General features: G+C 38.1%; 1 protein-coding gene across 2 annotated transcripts in view; it reads right to left on the reverse strand.

The window, feature by feature from the left end:
* The window catches only part of PSMA8 (proteasome 20S subunit alpha 8), a 56,611-nt gene that overhangs the window by 16,388 nt on the left and 18,239 nt on the right, over positions 1 to 21,984 (reverse strand). Inside the window, exons 3-4 of one of the 2 annotated variants that reach the window (XM_050767152.1) lie at positions 21,760 to 21,884; positions 15,268 to 15,390 (exon numbers count right to left, since the gene is read on the reverse strand). In XM_050767152.1, coding sequence (XP_050623109.1) covers positions 15,268 to 15,390; positions 21,760 to 21,884 — 248 coding nt within the window. Of the gene's footprint in view, positions 1 to 15,267; positions 15,391 to 21,759; positions 21,903 to 21,984 lie in introns of both variants that reach the window. The other variant, XM_050767151.1, reaches the window with a different exon arrangement.

Consider the following 21,984-nt stretch of genomic DNA (forward strand, 5'->3'; position numbering starts at 1 on the left):
AAGCTTTTAACTTGATACATTATGCTGCCACATGCCCCTTTCCTAGGATGATTACAGAGTAAAAGGAATAAACAGAAAGGCCTATCCTTTCACTGGCATTAAATGGGGGAATGTCTCAGTTATAACTGTTTATTATTATTATTATTATTATTTTCTTTTTTTGAGACAGAGTCTTGCTCTGTCACCCAGGCTGGAGTGCAATGGTGTGATCTTGGTTCACTGCAACCTCTGCCTCCTGGGCTCAGGCAATTCTCCTGCCTCAGCCTCCCAAGTAGCTGGGATTATAGATGTCTGCCACCATGCCTGGCTAATTTTTTAATTTTTAGTAGAGATGGGGTTTCACCATGTTGGCCAGGCTGGTCTCGAACTCCCGACTTCAGGTGATCTGCCTGCCTCGGCCTCCCAAAGTGCTGAGATTACAGGTGAGCCACCATGCCTGGCCAACTGTTTAGTATTATGATTATGGGAAAGAGATCTCAAAGGAGATTTTAGGACATAAATATGAAAACACACCATTTATATTACATTATATAACAATATACTATTCTGGTTAGCAAAAGATTCTTTTTACTTCATATAACTTTTTCTATGCCATTATATTTCAGATGATTAATATAAGTAGTTGTTGAAACTTCTAAATTAAATTTTGTGGCCTTGAAATTTCACCAAGATCAAAGGTAAAGCCTTCAGCCTGGCGTGACTTTGAAGTCTATTTGCTGCTAGGTTTTTTTGTTTGTTTGTTTGTTTTTTGATAACTAGTTACTACCCAGAGAGGAAGTACACAGTTAGTGGCTTCAGGTAGCGGTTTATCCAAAACTTCATTGGGCCTTTAAGGTTACCCTGCACATTTCTGGTGACTTTCCTATCCACTTTTTCCAATTCTTAATGTCAAAATTTTAAACTCTTACCCACCCGACTTGTTTTCTAAAATCTAGCCTGTTCTTGCCACACTCAGATCCCCACCCTCCCTTGCCCCATCACCCACCCCAATCCACTTCAATAATGACTCTGGTAGTTTTGCAATGCTTTTCCTACCTGCCTTCTCAGATTAATGATGATTTTCTACAGCAAAGACTATTAGCTGACAACCCTAATATCCATTCTTCCTTTGTGACAGAACTCTAGGCAATGTGACTACTGAAAAATGTCACTTCCTAGCTTCTCTTACAAATAGGTATACACAAGTGGAAGTCACTGGGTGAAGCTCCTAGGAACCTTTGCTTCCTAGAATGCAGACATATTGGCTAGAGCTCTAGCAGCCATCCTGAGAGCATGGAAAAAGACTAAGACTAAAAGAGACAAATACCAGCATCTGCCTACTTTCAGACTTCTCATTATGTGAGAAAAATCAATCCTGTGTGTTAAGAATCATCAGGTCTTTGTTGTTAGGAGACAAAAACAACCTCACTGACAGATCTCGGAAGTGCATCCTGTGACACACTGCCCCATACACCTCCAGAAACAAAAACCTTATTCCTGTGGCTACTGGAAGTGGTAATGGCAGACAGCCCTTAGCTCTTACCTCTCTTGGGAAGGTTCCCTGGTTAACAAGAGCTCCCTCAGGGAAGGTCATGTGCTCTTCCAGGGCCAGCCTACACTGACTGAGTGATGAAGAATATCAATGTGCAGTCCTTTCACCCCAAATTAGAACAGCTCTGATGAGCCACTACAGATCCAGAGCACTCCATGGTGTCAACTGAAGCCTTTACTGCGACTACAATGCAGTCCAATGTCTCCCTCTGCCCAATCCTGATCCCTTCCCTTCAACAAATGCTTATAAAAATGGCACTTCCTAATATATATCCTAAAAGATAATAATCTTCCCATGAGGCTCTGTGACCCTAAGGAAGGACAAGGTCTCTGCTGACAAGTGCAAATCAGCTTTTCTCATCTGAAGGCTTGCTAACTTCCAGAGTAAATCTTCAGTGCGCTCTCCCACACTAAGAAAAAGAGATGGGGAAATGAACAAAAAACTCTACTCACAATAAATAAATCACAATTTCCATTATTTTTGAAATATAAAAAGAAGGCAAAACTGGTCAAGTGTTGTCAGAAACAATAAATTGGAGGAATATATTAAACAGTCTTTAAAGTCTTTTCAACCCTGAGGTTCTAAGTTTTTATGGCAGCATTTTCCAAAGTGAATCCCACAAAACATCAGAGTAGAGAAAGGATCTATGATCACAGGGCTCTACATTCAAGTAATCTTGGGGACTATTTTACCTGCTTCTAGAATATTTAAATGCTTTTTAGCAGATCCAGATGTACTTTGGTAACAAAACTTACTAAATTTCTTTAAATAGCTAAAAAAATTACTTAGCTAGAGAGCTTGTTTACCTAATACCTGTTGACATTAAAACAAATGCACTTTGAGAAACACTGCTTGGAAGTATACAACATAGTTAACGTTCTTACCATTTTGAAACATTATGGCCCATACTGACAAGAGCAAAACATGCCCCTTAATCATTAACATCATTAATCAGGGTGGGGCTTAAGTCTGTGCATGTGGGTCTCCTTAAAATAGTATAGAATAGCTTTTTTTTTTTTTTTTTTTTTTTTTTTTTTTTTGAGACGGAGTCTAGCTCTGTTGCCCAGGCTGGAGTGCAATGGCCAGATCTCAGCTCACTGCAAGCCCCGCCTCCCGGGTTCACGCCATTCTCCTGCCTCAGCCTCCCGAGTAGCTGGGAGTACAGGCGCCCGCCACCTCGCCCGGCTAATTTTTTTTTTTTTTATTTTAGTAGAGACGGGGTTTCACCGTGTTAGCCAGGATGGTCTCGATCTCCTGAGCTCGTGATCCGCCCGTCTCGGCCTCCCAAAGTGCTGGGATTACAGGCTTGAGCCACCGCGCCCGGCCAGAATAGCTTTTAAATTAAGTAACCACTTCAATGCACAGCATATTAGATGCCAGTTTTCATCAATGTTCTTTAAGAGCTAATTTTATTTAAAAACTTAAAAAGTGCAAGCTTTTCAAGAAATACATAGTAAACTGAAACAAAGTTTTAAATCTAAAATTTTAGTGCTAATGGCCAGACTGGCATTCCTACAAATCTACAAGCTATATTGTAAGTGAAAGGAAGAATATTTTTAAAAATGTGTACAACTTCTTAGATACACACTTAAATACCAATATCTTAGAACTAATAAGCAAGAACATATTCAATTCCTGCCACTAAATGTCTATAAAATATTATTTTGAAAAATCAGTAAAATAGGATTATAGTCAAAGTAGGCATTTAGAGGCATCATTTCATGATCTGAATGCTATAAATATTATGTTTTCACTCTAAAATGTAGGATTAGTGTTTGCTGTAAAATGAACCTTGAATGCTTAAAACACAAACTTCCCTTACTAAATTGTTTGTCAAGAGAAGAAATGAAACAATTCTAAAAAGCTGTAAGAATTACTAATGCCTCAAAAGTTCAAAGGGAGAGAACATTTCTAGCTGAGAATCAAGTAGACGGCATTATGTTATTATCTAGTATTCATTTATTTGTTAAATACGTATGGCCACCTTGTATACAAGGCTCAATTCTAAGCACTTGTGTGTCAACAGTATAAAAAGTAGACAAAAGGCCGGGTGCGGTGGCTCACACTTGTAATCCCAGCACTTCGGGAGGCCAAGGGGGGGTGTATCACCTGAGGTCAGGGGTTTGAGACCAGCCTGACCAACATGAAGAAACCCCATCTCTACTAAAAATACCAAATTAGCTGGGCATGGTGGTGCATGCCTGTAATCCCAGCTACTCGGGAGGCTGAGGCAGGAGAATCACTTGAAACTGGGAGGTGGAGGTTGCAGTGAGCCCAGATCATGCCATTGCACTCCAGCCTGGGCAACAAGAGCGAAACTCTGTCTCAAAAAAAAAAAAAAAAGTAGACAAAAATCCCCGCACTCAAAGACCTTAAAGCTTAGAGGGGGAGCAATAGATAATAAACAAGGTAAACAAGGAAATATGTAAAATAAACAGTATGTTAGTTGTTAGGAGAGAAGTAAAGCCAAGATAGGAAGAAAGGCCAGTTAGGAGGGGCTTCACTCAGAGGGTGAGGATGGTAGCCATGCAGATGCCATGCAAGCTCTGGGCAGAGGAAACAATAAGGAAGAACAAAAGATAAAAGCCCTGAGGAAGGTACATGTCTGGCCTTTGAAGAACAGTAAAGAGGCCAGCGTGGCTGAGTAGGAAAGCAATGGAGGAGTTAATAAGCTTTGGGTTGGAGAGTTAAGGTGGGGGCCAGATAAAGTTAGACCACTGTAAGGGCTTTGGTTTTTACTCTGACTTACTTGGGAGGCAAGAGGGGATTTTGAACAGAGGAGTGACCTGATCTGACTTAAATTTTAACAGAATCACACTGTTGACAATTAGAGTGCACATTCTTTCTGGCTGTGCCAAGAACACTTGGCCTTGACCACTCTTGATGGCGCTATTCCTCAGGACTGTATTAGTAGCCAACAACCTTGAGGAATAAGGTCACATCTTTCTGCAGAAAAAGAAGCTTGTTCACTGCCTATTACAAAAGCGGTAGATTCCCCAAGTTCAGGGTTTCTTGGCTATCACTAAGAAGACCCATCGTATCCATCTGCTTCCTCTGTGCCACCAACGGCACTTCACAGGCATGAGAAACTGGCACCATCATGAAATGCATGCTGTTTGCTGCGAAATGGGGTGGTAGTTGGAAGCAAAGTGTGACCAACAGAGGCTTCTCTTTTTTAAGAGAATGTCAGAGTACTTTTTAAATTGATGTATTATTACATAATAATGGATTGGATATCCCAAGTGGCTTATGGCTTCTCAACTGGACCCTAAGACCAATTATTTCCACACGCAGCTTAACCCTGTGCTCAGGAAACCTCCTCTATAAGGTTAGTATCACATTGCTACACACATATAAACCAATGCTATATATAGCCTAGGAGTCAGAAAATTATAGCCTGCAAGTCAGTTCCCTGCTTTTGTAAACGAAGCATTATTTGTACATCACAATGCCCATTTATTTATGTAAATCTATTTCTGGTCTATTTCTAGTTTATGCTACTATGGGAAAGTTTAGTAGTTGCAACAGAGATTGCAATGCCTACATGGCTAAAATATTTACCATCTGGCCGTATAAGAAGTTTTCTGATCCCTGCTACAGATCAGCAATTTATACTCTTAAAAATTATTGAGAACTCCAAAGTGCTTTTGTTTGTGTTATACTTTTTGGTATTTATTGTATTATTCTTGAGAGATATCGCGTGCCTTGGGCTCCCAGACAAGCCTCTGTTTTTCAGGGTTGTCTATGCAGCTGGTAATCCTGAGACAAAGATGTCTTTCCTCAGATAAAGGGCAGGCTAGCTTACTGCTTGCTATAAAACCAGGAGACTCTCCATGCTTGATGTTCCTTAGCTGTGAAGCAAACCAACTTTGTGCACAGCATTCAACCAGGCCATATTACATCAACTCCGTGGGTCTTGGGGATAAAGGGAATCTATGCAAATATGCTGATGCTCATGCTGTTTGATGTGCCATGAGTAATAAGGTCTTTTGTTTCTGACCCAGAGGGTCTTCTGTCTTCTGCCAGTATCCATGAAACAGCAGCAGGCGAATTTTATCAGTGTGTAAGTGGTGTAAAATCAGATCCCAGACGCAGTAATTAGAAACTGAAACTAAGAAAAATTTTAAAAAAATTAATTCATTTAAAAATAAGCCCATTACACGTTATATTAGTCTGCTTGGTATATCACAACAAAATACCACAGACCAGGTGGCTTAAACCACAGAAATTTACTTTCTCAAAGTTCTAGAGGCTAGAAGTCCAAGGTCAAGGTGCTAGCAATTTTGGTTTGTGGTGGGGGCTCTCTTCCTAGCTTGCAGATGGCTGCTTCCTCATTGTGTCCTCACAAGGCCTTTCTTCTTGTGTACACACCCGCATGTTCGTGCAAAAGAGAGAGCTCTCTGTTGTCTCGGTCTCTTCTTATACGGACATCAATTCCATGGGATTAGGGTCCCATCCTTACGACCTCATTTAACTTTAATTATCTCCCTGAAGGCCCAATTTTTTGGGGTTAGGGGTTCAATGTATGCATTTTGGGGGGCCCAATTCCATCTACAACACATGTTAATATAAACATGTTTTTGGAGAAAATCATATTTCCTAAAACAAAACTATTTTTTTGAGAAGAGTGGTACAAATATACTTACCGTCTACAATATATTTGTCTTGTAAATATATTCACTCTCTGGCTTCACGAAAGCTGAATTCTTTTATCTGTTTTGCATTCAACATATTACAATATGTTATTATGGCTGAAGTATAACCTTACACAAATATATAGTTAGAAAAGGGAGGAATATTTTAATGCCCTTCTCAGAAAAGTGTGGATATTCCACTCAACAGGTGGTAGTTAATTGCAAATTAAAATCTGCAACCACATAAATAAACTTTTTTACTGTTATATTAAAGTCTCTTGGTTTTTTATTATTTTACAATAAATTAGTATTTTAAAATTTCTCAGTTTTAATTTCTAATAGTCAATAGGGACTGGTAAAACCTACATAATGTTTGCTTTGATTAGGTATTTTATCTTGCAAGATTTTGTAATATCATGCTTGCTCATTTGGAAAACTAGTTTACTGAATTATGCAGATCTTCTAAATGTTGACCCATGTGATTTCTAAAACATTAAATAATCATGCTTATTAATTTTTCACAAAGAAACTCTCAGACTCATTGTGGCAAATACATGTTTTCCAAAATTATAATTTTTGCTTGAAAACTTGAATTTTATCATTGGCAACAACTGTTAGTTGTTTCCTTAAAGTAACAGGCTCAGTTTGCTCATCCTTGAGAATATGTCCTGCCAAATCTCCAAGTCCTAATAACCATGGTTATTTATTGTTTTGTCAAGTAAAAATAAAGTTCCATAAAAAATGGGCTGTTTTAGCTTGCAAGTCAAACAATCACAAAACTGCTTTTCCTCGAGACATTCACTGTACCTGCAGCAAACATGTTTATGACTACTTCCATTTCATCACACAGAATGTTAAAAGATATATACCTGAGTCAAGATTTGATAAAACTAACAATCCTTACAGTTTCATCAAATAGAATTCATGTGAAAGTCAAATTTATTGAGTTTTTAACTGCAAATGTATGGTGGTAAAGAAAAAAGTGAGAGCTAACACAGCTGGGTACCGAGACACCAGCAATTTTATCCATGATGACTTTTATGTCATCAGTGTATGTGTCCATGCAGTGAACATGGAAAATATTGTCTCAGTATAATTAGGAAAACAGTTTTTACCTAATGGGTCAGGGGTTTGCAGATCACATTTTGAAATCTGCCACTTTTTACTTTATATCATATTTGGCCAAAGACTTTAAGCATATAAAGCCAAGCAACTCATACACAATAAGGATTCCACACAGACCTGTTTGAAAGTTCATAACGTTGCAGTTTTTCTTTTCTTTTCTTCTTTTTTTTTTTTTTGAGACAGAGTCTCACTCTGTTGCCCAGGCTGGAATGCAAAGGCACGAATTTGACTTACTGCAATCTCCACCTCCCAGGTTCAAGCAATTCTCCTGTCTCAGCCTCCCAAGTAGCTGGGATTACATGCATGCACCACCAGGCCCGGCTAATTTTTTGTATTTTTTTTTTTTTTTTAGTAGAGATGGTGTTTCACCATGTTGGCCAGGCTGGTCTCGAACTCCTGACCTCAGGTGATCCACCCGCCTTGGCCTCCCAAAGTGCTGGGATTACAGGTGTGAGCCACCACGCCTGGCCATAGTTCTTCAGATTTAAACAATGGGTACCAAATCAGGCAGGTCAAATGAATCATCTGGGTAGATTCTAATTCCATCTAAAAACCGTATGTTTTGCTTATCTTTCTCTAATCTCTAAAATGTAGAGAATTTTTTTTTTTTTTATCACCGCTATCCCCAGTGTCCAGAAGAGTGCCTAGTACATAGTAAGAGCTTAATACTGTTGTTGAATGAAGGAATCCTATAGCTCTGTCAATCTTGGGGGGAAAAAACTTCCCTTGAACCTATATTCTCCTCTAGCTATTGTTCGTTTGTCTGCTCCCCTTTATAGCCAAACTTCTTAAAAGCACTATTTTTACTTCCTATTTCCTTTTCTTCAATTTTTTATTTTGGAAAAATTTAAATTTACGAAAAGTGTAAAGTACAACAAACAACTAACACCACACTCTTTGCTTGGATTCATGAACTACTAACATTTTGAGGTATTTGCTTTCTCTCAATTCAGATACAGGCATGAGTTCATGTGTGCACACGTGCACATGCACACACACACACTTCAATGCTGAAGTTGCAGATGTCATTATATTTCATCCTTAAATATTTCAGCATCTATCTCATTAAAACAAGGTTGTTCTCGGTCAGGCACGGTGGCTCACCCTTGTAATCCCAGCACTTTGGGAGGCCAAGGTGGGTGGATTGCTTGAGGTCGGGAGTTCCAGACCAGCCTGGCCAACAGCGTGAAACCCCGTCTCTCCTAAAAATTAATTTGGCATGGTGGCAGGCACCTGTAATCCCAGCTACTTGGGAGGCTGAGGCAGGAGAATCGCTTGAACCTGGGAGGTGGAGGCTGCAGTGAGCTGAGATGGTACCACTGCACTCCAGCCTGGGTGACAGAGATTCCATCTCAAAAAAACAAACAAACAAACAAACAAACCAAAAAAACCCCCAACAACTCCCCCCGCCACAAAACCCTACAAAGTTGTTCTCTTATATAATTACATTATAATCATCACATCCCCAAAATTTAAAACAGACACAACATTATCTAATATACAGTCCATATTTAAGTCTCTGGTTGTCCTCAAAATGTCCTTTGCATCTGTTTTTCCCACATCCAGTATACAGTCAAAAATCATGGATTGTATTAATTCTTTAGTGTCCTTTAAACTAGAAAAGTTTCCATGCCTTTATTTTGTTTTTCATTAACATTAACATTTTTGAAATATCTTGTAGAATGCCGTACAACTGAGATTCAGCTGACTGTTCCCTCAATCAGGTTTAGGTTAAATCCAATGGCAATACTACTACTAAGGTCATGTTATTTCTTTTCCATTGCATCAGAGCAGGAGGCATACAATGCCAGTTTATCCTATTATAGGAGATGCTAAGTTTGATGGTGATGGTGGTGTCTGCCACAACTTTGTGATTAACAAGTAATATGTGGCACCACGTGAATATCCTTTTCCCAGCCATCTTTCACTTGATGGTTTTAGAACTCCTTAATGATTCTTGATCTTCCCTCTCCGCTTTTCTTTTATTATTTATTTATTTTTAATTTTGTAGAGACGAGCTCTCACTATATTGCCCAGGCTGGTCTTGAGCTCCTGGCCTCAAGTGATCCTCCCACCTTGGCCTCCCAAAGTGCTGGAATTACAGGTATGAGCCTTTTTCTTCTAAATCCACTCCATCATGCTTTCATCACCATCACTCCATCCAAGCTGTTCTTGTCAAGGTCACCAATGACCTGCACATCGCTAAATTCATTCATTTCACAGTCCTCTTTTTACTTGATGAAATTGAGTAAATTGATAACTCTTTCTTCAAATACTGTTTTTGCTTGGGATCCAGAACACTGGTCTCTGAGTTCTTCTCCCTTTGTAGACGATGCTTGGTCCTTCCCAACCTTTCCCTGGCCCAATGCCTCTAAACTAAATCAGTTCTTGCCTGGATTACTGAACATAGCCTGTAACTTATCTCCCTGCTTCTACCCTAAGTTCCCTACCATCTATTCTCAATATAGCAGCTAGAGAGACACATTAAAAGTATAAATCAGATTGTGTTATTCCAATATGTAAAAACTTCAAATGACTTTCTACATCAGTTTTTTTTTAATATTGTAAGACCTATCCAAGGCTTTCTAGTCCTATAAGATCTAGCCCCCTACCCCTGAATACTTCATTTCTTACCACTGTATTTGTTGTTGACTGGCTGTAGCATAGTCATGTTGGTGCTCAAAAAGTTTGAGATTTTGAAGCATTTCAGATTTCTAATTTTTGGATTATAGATGCTTAGCCTGTATGCTCTAGCATAGAAATCTAGCTATAATAGCCTAGTTGCTATTTTTTATAAATATGGAACATGCTACTGCCTTGGGATTTTGCCCTTTTGTTTCTGTGTTTGGAACACCAAAGCAAATAACTGGCTGGCTTGCTCCTTCACTTTCTTTAGGTCTCCGTTCAAATGTCTCCTTTGCAAAGGGACCTTCCCTGACCACCTTGTATATACCAGTCACTCTCAATCCTCCTAACCTTGTTGTCTTAGTTTACTCACAGCATATATATATACACCACCTTTTATATTGTCAGATTTTTATATTGTCTGTCCTCCTCCCTTTTTCATAGGGGCAGGAATTTTCATCTGTTGAGTTCACCTCTATATTCCCATAACCCAGAACAGTATTTAATATGTAACAAAAATTCAGTGTTTATAGACTGAATACTTGTTAAATGATGGGCTGTTTATATATTTTATACTTTTGATGATGAATAATCTTTGGGAATCCTGCACTATAATATCACCATGTACAGAGTTATCAATTCACATGCTTATTACTCTGGTATTCAGTTCCTTATTTCCGGACCTTTAGGATTTTATTTTTGTCTTTAGCTATGCATTAAAAATGTTAGTAATCATTTAGTATTGCAGATGTTTACAGTAGGAGAGTTTTTTGTTAATTTAATTTAATGTAATTGGTCAAGCACCAGAACCTGTTACTCTATTTTAACAATTTCTTTTAAGCCAAGCACAGAAAGACAAATACTTTATGATCTCACTTATATGTAGAACCTAAAAAAACTGAACTCATAGAAGCAGAGAACAGAATGGTGGTTAACAGGGGAGGGTGGAGGAGGGAAAGGGGATGGGAAGTTGTTAGTTCAAGGGTACAAAGTTTCAGTTAAGAGAAAGAAATTCTGGAGATCTACTGCATAGCAGGGTGATTATGGTTAGTAATAATGTACTGTATATTGAAAATTGCTTAAAGAGACTAGATTTTAAATATTCTCATCACAAAAATAAGTACGTGAGATGATGGGTATACTAATTAGCTTGATTTAAATCATGCCACAATGTATACACATATCGAAGCATCACACTTACAACCATAAATATATACAATTTTTATCTGTCAAAAATTTTAAAATATCTTCTTCAATATAAAAATGTATAAACAAAAAAAATCTAAAAATGAGTGTTTCCTTACTGTACCCCTGTTTTTTTATCTGGATACTGGAGGAGCTTCATGGCAACCTGTCAACAGGGCTGACTGAGTTTGTTGGACTTTTCTGCCATGGAAAGAGCAGCAGCTTGCCCTCAATGAAAGAGAAACTTACTCAGGATATAAGTTTCCCCTACTTGTGCCAAGTGCTTCTGTCAGCTCTCCCACCTGTGGACTTAACTGAATACTTCCTTTCATTTTTTTAGAAACAGTCTATGTTGTCCAGGCTGCAGTGCAGTGGCTATTTGCAGGCATGATCATAGTGCACTACAGCCTTGAACTCCTGGGCTCAAGTCATTCTCCTGCCTCAGCTTCTCAAGTAGCTAGGACTACTGCCATGCACCACTTTAGCTGACCTGAATAGCTTTCTTCACCATCACAGTATCCTAGAAAATATAGCCTCTGAGCAAGGAACTGATTGTGAGGAAGTAGGGGAATTGTCTTATGTTCATGAGATTCATTGGTTTTACTATGTTCTCTCATCACCTTGAATTAGCCAGCCTGACAGAATTCTAGAATAGGCTATGAAGACTCAGTTACAGCAGCAGCTGTGTGACATCTTACAGGGCAAGGGTTCTGTTCTATAAGATCCTGTATGTACCCTGAGCCATAAACTAGTAATTCATTTTTCACATGCCCACAAATCTAGGAACTAAGGAATAGATGTGTCTCATGAATACTCTTTTTTTTTTTTGAGACGGACTCTCGCTCTGTCGCCCAGGCCGGAGTGCAGTGGCGTGATCTCGACTCACTGCAAGCTCTGCCTCCCGGGTTCACGCCACTCTCCTGCCTCAGCCTCCCGAGTAGCTGGGACTACAGGCGCCGGCCACCAGGCCCAGCTAATTTTTTGTATTTTTAGTAGAGATGGGGTTTCACCGTGTTAGCCAGGATGGTCTCCATCTCCTGACCTCGTGATCCGCCCGCCTTGGGATTAGAGGCGTGGGCCACCGCACCCGGCCCTCATGAATACCCTTAATGGCCCACTTGTAAGTCTTTGTCTTTTGTCCCCACTTGGTTCTGCTAGTTTCAAGGTTCTAGTTCCCAAGGAAAAGAAAGGGAGATAAGTGGGGAGGATGTTTCTATCAGGGGACATAATAAGTTCACTGAACTATGAGCTAAGATTGCCACTTAGCCGATTTGGACTCCTCATGTTATTGAACCAACAGGCAAATAAGGGGTTACTGTAACGACAGTATAATTTGTTTTCATTATCAATGGGAATAAAGTTACCATTATACAATAAGACCAGGGAGGAGGTATCTAAAATTCAAAGGATTTTCTGGAGGCTTCTCTTAGCATTCCCCTGTAAAGTGAAAAAAGTTAATGGAAGGCACTATTACCCATTAGGGCAGGATCATTAAAGGCCTAGTCTTCATAAATAAAATTTGTGTTACATGCCAGATAGAGAACCTCAAAAAACCCAAGTGCTGGTATTGGCTATTTCTATTCTTATTTCTGCGACAGGTCATGTGGCCAGTGTTTACATTTATAACTTCCTATTTCTCCTACCCATTCTATCTTTTCCGCTACCTGTACCTCATAAGCCTACAAAATAGCATTGCAAACTATGGTCAGTACCATAGCTGTGTTCTCAACAGTCTATTGCAACATTTTACCAGGTTACTTGGTATAGTATGTCAGAGTAAAAAACAAACAGACATAAAAAATAAAACACAGACACAAACAAAACAAAAAAAGAAAAACTTGATCTCATAGTTAAAATGTTACAGTTCCCAGAAGTGGAATCAAGTCAGAAGATTGTATTCCACCTTCCAAGAATGGATATTAGAATTTATATAACACGCACAGAAAATAATTTGACGTAAAAAATTTGGCCTGAAAATGCTAAGTCAGAAGTAGCATGATGTAATGCAAACAACATAGAATGAAATAAATAGAACACTCTGAGTTCTAATTCAATATTGCTATTAACTAGGAATGTGAACTTTTTTGTTTTGAGACAGGGTCTCGCTCTGTCACTCAGGTTGGAGTGCAGTGATATGATCCTAGCTCACTGGAGCTTCAAACTCCTGGGCTGAAGTGATCCTTCCACGTTAGCCTCCAAAGTAGTTGGGACCACAGGTGTGCACCACCAATGCCTGGCTAATTTTTAAAATTGTTTTCGTAGAAGTGGGGTCTTATTACATTGTCCAGGGTGGTCTCAAACTCCTGCATTCAAGTAATCCTTTTGCCTTGGCTGCCCAAAGTGCTGGGATTACAGAAGTGAGCTACCACACCAGGCTGGGAAGGTAAACTTAACAATAGCAACAAAAATCACTTAACCCCTAAATCTCAGTTGCCAAATACATAAAATAAAAAAGGTTTTCAAATGTTTTTTGTTAAAGATGATTTTTTTAAAAGCTGCATAATATTTCCTTCAACCAAAATCCCATAAGAAAGTGCACTTCATAAAATGTAGACAGTGGGGTATCCACATGTGTGCAAGCGAGGGCACAGTGCTCATATCCTCCTGTCCCACCATGAGAACTGAAGACACCGGAGCAGAGCAGAGTTTCAGACCAAGATGATCAACAAAATTCTCAACAACTAAAAAATTCCATAATTTTCCTAACTGACTGAGATAAAATAAAATTCTTCTATGTACGTCCCCAAGAAGCAATCAAATTAAAACAGAAAAATTATGTAAACCTGGAAAATGTTGTGTTATGTTACAGAAATAAAGGGTAATGATGTAATGATAAATGCAAACAGAAGATGGCAGGCTTCAAAATATTTAAAGATTGAGTGTAGTAACTTGGTTTGTTTAGGGCACAGATTTAGGAGACAAGAAATCTAGTATAGGTAAGAGATCTCTAGTTGACAGGAAAAAAATGTCTGATACTTGCATCATGTAAATCTATACCTTCTGATTACTAATTAGATTACTCACGCAGATTAAAAGGATACGTTCCACTGACATAAGTATTCTGATATTTGTTGTAAGAATAATTCACTGCTTTACTACCTGGTTAACAGTTTATAAAATAGTATCTTATTAATATGGTCAGCACAAATCAAATTCTTTCTTTAACACAAGCATAAAGACCATGGCAATATTTCTCCACTAATTTATTTGGCTCTTAATAAGAGTAAAATCAACTTTGTAGAAAACTATTTAAAATATGGGTATTTAACTTTTAATAAAGTCAAAATCACTTATATTGGATTCTGTAGTATAGTCTTATTCTTATATATAGGAATGTACAAAAATTCGCTCCTGGAAGCTAGGTTTCTCTGGGCTCTAGCAGTGTTTTTTGCCGGGGGCAGGGGGTGGTTTGTTTGGTTGGTGTTTTTCAGACAGGGTCCTGCTCTGCCGCCCGGGCTGGAGTGCAGAGACACAATAATAGCTCACTGTAACCTCAAAATTCTGGACTCCAGCAATCCCCCTGTCTCAGCCTCCTAAGTATCTGGAACCATGGGTGTGTACTACCATGCCTGGCTGAGCCCTATACTTTTGTATTGGATTTGAGTGTACCATTAAACAAAGTCATTACTGTAGTTGGGTGTCAAAACAAGAATAACAACTTATCCAGAAAACAAACTATATGCTAGGAATTATACAGAGATCATTGCTACCTACTAGCACATGAGTATAGATTCATAGTTTAGGGTGCTCTGACTCTCCTAGAATGGAGAAGATGCATTAAATATTTCAGTAGGAATTTAAATGTCCATCTAATTCTTTGTTAAAAGTAGAAAGATTATTTCTGCTTGAAGCAAGCATCTACATGGTACAATATTAATTTGTAATAATAATAAATAGGAACTGGATATTTCTCTTACTTGACCACTTATAAACACTTACTTTGGTCACATCTTTTCAAAAGACCTTGCGCTTACAAAATTAAGGTGTTTCTTTATCCAACCAAAATCATTGTAGTTTCTGATGAGCTGAATAGTTACATTTATAAAGTTTGTACCAACATCAATATTTAATGCAAAATAATTTTGTCATGTCTCTCAAAGCAATAAAGCATTTACATTGAATATTTACTAAACTTCTAAAAAAAGTATTAATAAATTCATGACTCACCTTCCAAGCATGATAAGTACCAGAAGGATCTGTCTGATATAATCTTGGGATACCATCATCATCAAAACCTACAATTAAGGCAGAAATACCAAAAGGTCTTCGTCCATTGCTTTGGGTATATTTCTAGAAAAATAAAATGTATTTTTAGAATAAAATTTAGTAAATTTTATTACTTACAAAATAAAAATTCTAATAATAAAGCATTGCTGCCCAAATGATCCACTTCCCTAATTCTTATTTTACATATACTAATGATCTTTTTCCTGACCCTTTCTGGAGCAATCTCAATTCACGATAAAAATTTAAAAAATTATGCTACACAGTCTATACAATAAAATCATAGGCTTATTTACATACAGTCATTTTTTTTTTTTTTTTGAGATGGAGTCTTGCTCTGTCCCCCAGGCTGGAGTGCAGTGGCGTGATCTCGGCTCACTGCAACCTCCGCTCCCAGGTTCACGCCATTCTCCTGCCTCAGCCTCCTGAGTAGCTGGGACTACAGGCTCCCACCACCACACCAGGCTAATTTTTTTTTTTTTTTTGTATTTTTAGTAGAGATGGGGTTTCACCATGTTAGCCAGGATGGTCTCGATCTCCTGACCTCGTGATCTGCCCACCTTGGCCTCCCAAAGTGCTGGGATTACAGGCATGAGCCACCAGGCCCGGCCTATATATATTCTTAAAATCACTTTCTTGTTGCTTTGTATATATTTGGTAACATCACTAGACTGTAATCTCTAATATAGCAGAGACCTGTGCCATACATTTTGGTTCTTAGTAAAGTTGATTTCAATAAGCTGTGCTTTGGAAACGTCCTCGGCTTACCTTGAGGGACATTATAAATGTTACTATTATAATCAAGTATTCTTACTTGACACTACTTTTATCAAGGACATTCTGTTCACTATATCCTAGGTTATCTCTAATTAAAAACCCAAGTAAAACATTTCTTTCATTCCCAAGACAAGAAAACCTTTGTTTATCCTGAAGAAGAGCATGCTGTTTCCTCACAGACAATGGGTCACTGGAAACCAATTGTATGTCTTTTTACTTTAGTGGCAGGGAACTTCCTGGAATTTGTGCTCTAAGGAGTAGAATTCACACTGAGACTTGTGCGCCAAAAGTCATGCAAAGAAGTATTCCTGACAGAAAGCTAAGGACTAATTTTTTTTTTTTTTTTGAGAGACAGGGTTTCACCATGTTGGCCAGGCTGGTCTCGAACTCCTAACCTCAGGGGATCCGCCTGCCTTGGCCTCCCAAAGTGCTAGGATTACAGGTATGAGCCACCGCGCCCGGTCTAAGGATTAAATTTTTAGGCAACTTTATATAACTATAAATAATTCTGTGGCTGTATATAACTGTATGTAACTGTGGCTTGAAATAGCTTAACATCAGCCTTCTTCATGGTCTTGTCTATATATCATATCCATTTTCTTATTTTCCAATTTTATTATATGTATTTTAAAATATATATATTTATTTTTAGGTTGTATGCAGTGGCTTATGCCTGCAGCACTTTGGGAGGCCAAGGTAGGCAGATCGCTTGAGCCCAACAGTTCGTGACCAGCCTGGGCAACATAGGGAAACCCTGTCGCTACAAAAATAAAAAATTAGCCAGGCATGGTAGTGTGCATCTGTGGTACCAGCTACTCAGGAGGCTGAGGTGGGAGGATCACTTGAGCCTGGGAGGCTGAGGCTTCAGTGAGACGAGATCATGCCACTGCACTCCAGCCTGGGTGACAGAGTGAGATCCTGTCTCAAAAAAACAAAAACAAAATCTACATAGAGTAGCATACTCTGTGTATGTGTATATTTTAAATATATATATAGATACATATATACACTCTATATAACATACTGTGTGTGTATATTTTATTTATATATATTATATATTTATGTTATAGATGTATATATTTTATATACACACACACACACACACACACACACAGTATTCTATTCTCTATTTCTACAAACACAACTTTTTTAGTGTCCACATATGAATAAGGACACGCAGTATTTGTCTCCCTCTGCATGACTTATTTTACATAACACAATGTCCTCTAGGCTCATTCACATTATAATGAATGACAGAATTTCATTCTTTTTTATGGCTAAGTAGTATTCAATTGTGTTTCTATGCCACATTTTCTTTATCCATTTATCTGTTGATGAATGTTTAGGCTGGTTCTATATCTTGCCTGTTGTAAATACTGCTGTGATAAACACAGGGGTGTGTACATCTCTTGGATATACTGATTCCTTTACCTTTGGATGAATACCCAGTAGTGGGATTGTGGGATTATAGGATAGTTCTACTTCTACTAATAGTTTTCTGAGGAGCCTCCATACTATTTTCCATAATGTGTGTATTAATTTACATTTCTACCAACAGTGTACAGGAGTTCCCCTTTCTCTGTATTCTTGCCAGCATTTATTTTTTGTCTTTTTGATAATAGCCATTCTAACTGAGGTGAGATGACATCACTGTGGTTTTGAGTAGCATTTATTTGATGATTAGTGATTTTTTTTCATATACATGTTGGTCATTTGTATTTCTTCTTTTGAGAAACGTCTATTCAGTTCATTTGCCCATTTTTTTCAGGAAGATTATTTGGGTTTGTTTGGTTTTCAGTTGTTTTTAGTTCCTTGTACATTCTAGATACTAATCCCTTGTCAAATGAATATTTTGCAAATAATTTTGTCTTTGGTGCCTGTGCTTTTAAAGTCTTATCCATAAAAATCTTTGCCTAGCCCAAGGTCCTAAAGCATTTCCTCTATATTTTCTTCTAGTAGATTTATAGTTTTGGATCATACATTAAAGTCTTTAGTCCATTTTAAGTAGACTTTTGTATATGGTGAGAGAGAGACAGAGGTTTCATTTCATTTTTTCTGCATATCCAGTTTTCCCAGCTCCGTTTATTGAAGTGGTTGTCCATTCTCCAATGTACGTTTCTGGCATCTCTACTGAAAATCAGTTGAATGTATGTAGATTTATTTCTGAGTTCTCTATTCTGTTCCATTGGCTGATGTGTCTGCTTTTCACAAAAGCACCATGCTATTTTGGTTACTATATCTCTGAATACATTTTGATTTCAGGTAGTGTGATGCCACCAGTTTTATTCTTTTTGCCCAAAATTGCTTTGACTACTTCCTAATGTCCTAGTTCACACCTAGGTATAAAGTAGCTGTTGTAAATATACCTTAGAGGGAAGACTCTTTTATTTCCTTAAGGAACCCTTTTCTTTTCTTTTCTTTTCTTTTGACAGCGCCTCACTCTGTCACCCAGGCTGGAGTACAGTGGTATGATCTTGGCTCACTGCAACCTCTGCCTCCTGGGTTCAAGCGATTCTCCTGTGTCAGCCTCCCAAGTATAGCTGGGGTTACAGGTGTGCACCACCATATCCAGCTATTTTTTATAGAGCTATTTTTTGTAGAGATGAGGTTTCACCATGTTGCCCAGGCCTTGAACTCCTGGGCTCTGGGCTCAAGTGATCTGCCCACCTTGGCCTCCCAAAGTGCTGGGATTACAGGCATAAGCCACTGTGCCTAGCCTAATGAATCATTTTCTTAAGATGAAAAAGTAGGCCACGGGCGGTGGCTCACACCTGTAATCCCAACACTTCAGGAGGCTGAGGCGGGTGGATCACAAGGTCAGGAGAACGAGATCATCCTGGCCAACATGGTGAAACCCCGTGTCTACTAAAAATACAAAAACTAGCTTGGCGTAGTGGCACGTGCCTGTAATCCCAGCTACTCAGGAGGCTGAGGCAGGAGAATCGCTTGAACCAGGGAGTCGGAGGTTGCAGTGAGCTGAGAAGACTGCACCACTTCACTCCAGCCTGGTGACAGAGTGAGACTCCATCTCAAAACAAACAAAAAACAAGTAAAAAAACAAAAAAACCAAAACTACAAAAGGTGCATATGAGATATCGATCTTCTGCCGGACAGCCCCAGGCCTTCTCAGTGGTAATTCCATTCACATGACTATGTTTCCGTAAATACACTCTGCATAGCCTTGATATTTCTGGAAGAAAACCTAAAAACTACAATTGGGAATTTTGTGTATACAATGTTCTGTTCCTTGTATTTGGTGAATGTCTTTTTAATGATTAGGAAAATCAAAGCAAATAAAATAAGTAGAATAACGTAATGTTGGACTTCCTTGCAACCTGCATTAACAAATTTCAAGAAACCAAAATAGGGCAATTTTTTAATAAGCTAATAAGTTAAAACTTACATATAAAGGATACATAATGAGTTTATTAAAAATCTCTATGAAAACAAACGGTAAAATTTGGCCAGGTGCTGTAGCTCACACATATAATCCCAGGACTTTGGGAGGCTGAGGCGGGCAGATCACTTGAGCTCAGGAGTTCGAGACCAGCCTGGCCAACATGTGAAACCCTGTCTCTACAAAAAAAACAAAAGTTAGACAGTTGTGGTAGCATGTGTCAGTAATCCCAGCTACGCAGGAGGCTGAGGTATGAGCATTGCTTGAACCTGGGAGGCAGAGGTTGCAGGGAGCCGAAATCAGGCCACTGCAGTCCAGCCTGGGCGACAGAGCAGGCATTTGTCTCAAAAAATAAAAATAAAATAAAATAAAATAAAAATGGTAAAACTCATGCCAAGAAGTGTTCTAAATACCTAAAATGTCTTAAATCATTTACTCCATAATGCAAGTTAACAAAGTTCATATTATTGTAATGCTCATTTTACCAATAAAAAAAAATTAAAGGTAAAGTAGGAAAATAGTTTGCCCAAGGCATTAACTAAAAAGTAGCAAATCCAGGATGTAAACTCCAAAATTCTGGCTCCTGAAGGCATACTCTTAACCACTTGAGTACATATGAAAAGATAGCTTACAAAAGGAGAAATGAAATCAGCAAACCAACAGGTGGAAAAATAGTTCAACCTCATCACTAATTATAAGACACAAATTAAAACAACTGTTAGAGTACTACGTGATACTTATTTGCAAAATAAAAGAACAATGAAAATCTAATGTTCATGATTCTTCAAGGGTACATTTATGCATTGCTAGCTGCACAATAAAAATAGTCTCAATCTTTATAAGAAGCAATTTAGCCACATAAAAAACGAATCTTAAAACCAATTACAATTTTTAATCTAGTAATCCTATACTAAAAAAATTTAACAACATAATTCCAAAAATAAAAACAAAAGCTGTGGGAAAGAGTATTATCATTACAGTAGCAGAGAGAGAATAAGAGAGAGAAGAAAAATGAAAGAAACCAGAAACAATGTAACTAAATTATGACATAGCAACTAGAAACAGTATTACATAGTTAGAATAATAACTAAAAAGACAATGTTTCATATATAAAATATATTTAAAATTAGTAAAAAAACAGTTTAGACATCATGATTATACTTACTGTTAAGCTATGTATTTATGCATGGATTGAGGAGAAATCATATCTGATCAGTTATGCTTAGGTTTTGCTTTAGTCCATTTTGTGCTGCATTCCAGAACACCTGAGACTAGGTAATTCATAAAGAATAGACATTTGCTTCTTACAGTTCTGGAAGTTGAGTAGTCCAAGACTGACAAGGCTACATCTAGCCAGGGCTTTCATGCCATGCCATGTCATCCCATCACAGAAGGTGAAAGGGCAAGAGAGATGAGAGAGAGAGCGAGAGATTGAACTTGCAGCCTTAAGCTCTTTTATAATTGGTATTAATCCATTTATGATGGTGAAACCCTAAACTCCTCTCATTAGTCCCCACCTCTCAACATTGTAACATCAGGGATTAAGTTTCTAACCCAAACTTTTTTGGGGACACATTCAAACCACAGTAAAGTTGTAGGTGAAGCCAGACACCGTGGCTTGTACTTATAATCCCAGCACTTTGGGAGGTCAAGGCAGGTGGACTGCTTGAGCTCAGGAATTCAAGACCAATCCAGGCAATATAGCAAAACCCCATCTGTACAAAAACTACAAAAAATAGCTGGGCATGGTGTCATATGCCTATGGTCCCAGCTACTCAGGAGGCTTAGGTGGGAGGATTGCTTAAGCCCAGAAGGTCGAGGCTGCAGTGGGCCAAGATCACACCACTGCACTCCAGCCTGGGCAACAAAGTAAGACCCTGTCTCAAAAAAAAAAAAAAAAAAAAAAAAAAAAAAGAAAAGAAAAGAAAAGAAAAGAAAGAAAAAGGGTACTTCTCTGGAAAACTTTAAAGAACACTTTGTATTAATCTCCAGAAGCATAGAAATCTCCTTAAAAGATCAGACTTACTGTTTTTTTTTTAATTTGAATATAATTCCCAGAATTAATACTGATCAAGATTTCTAGTGATTAAATCAATCCATTTTACTGGAATAAAAATATGAATATAAAGTAATTGTGAGGAATAAGAAATTTAATAGATTAATAGACCACGTGGTTGGAATAACTGTAGTACTTCTATGATAGGACTTAAAATGATGAAAAAGGAGAAAGCTTGACAAAGTATGTTAGAATATTAGCTTACCTGCTTTAAAGTTGCTATGAAGCGAGTTATATATTCTACAGTGACTGGGTCCTCAACTGTAAGCTTATGGCTCTGGCACTCCACACGGGCTCTGTTTATTACTACTCTAGCATCAGCAGTAAGTCCTATAAAAATTGTCAAAACTTCACAAAAACTACAAAAACATATTTTTTACAATACATTTTTCCTTGTCAAATGGATTTTAGCCACAATGAAATCTTTCTT

This window comes from Macaca thibetana, chromosome 18 (assembly GCF_024542745.1).
Source record: "Macaca thibetana thibetana isolate TM-01 chromosome 18, ASM2454274v1, whole genome shotgun sequence".
NCBI classification, from domain to species: domain Eukaryota; kingdom Metazoa; phylum Chordata; class Mammalia; order Primates; family Cercopithecidae; genus Macaca; species Macaca thibetana.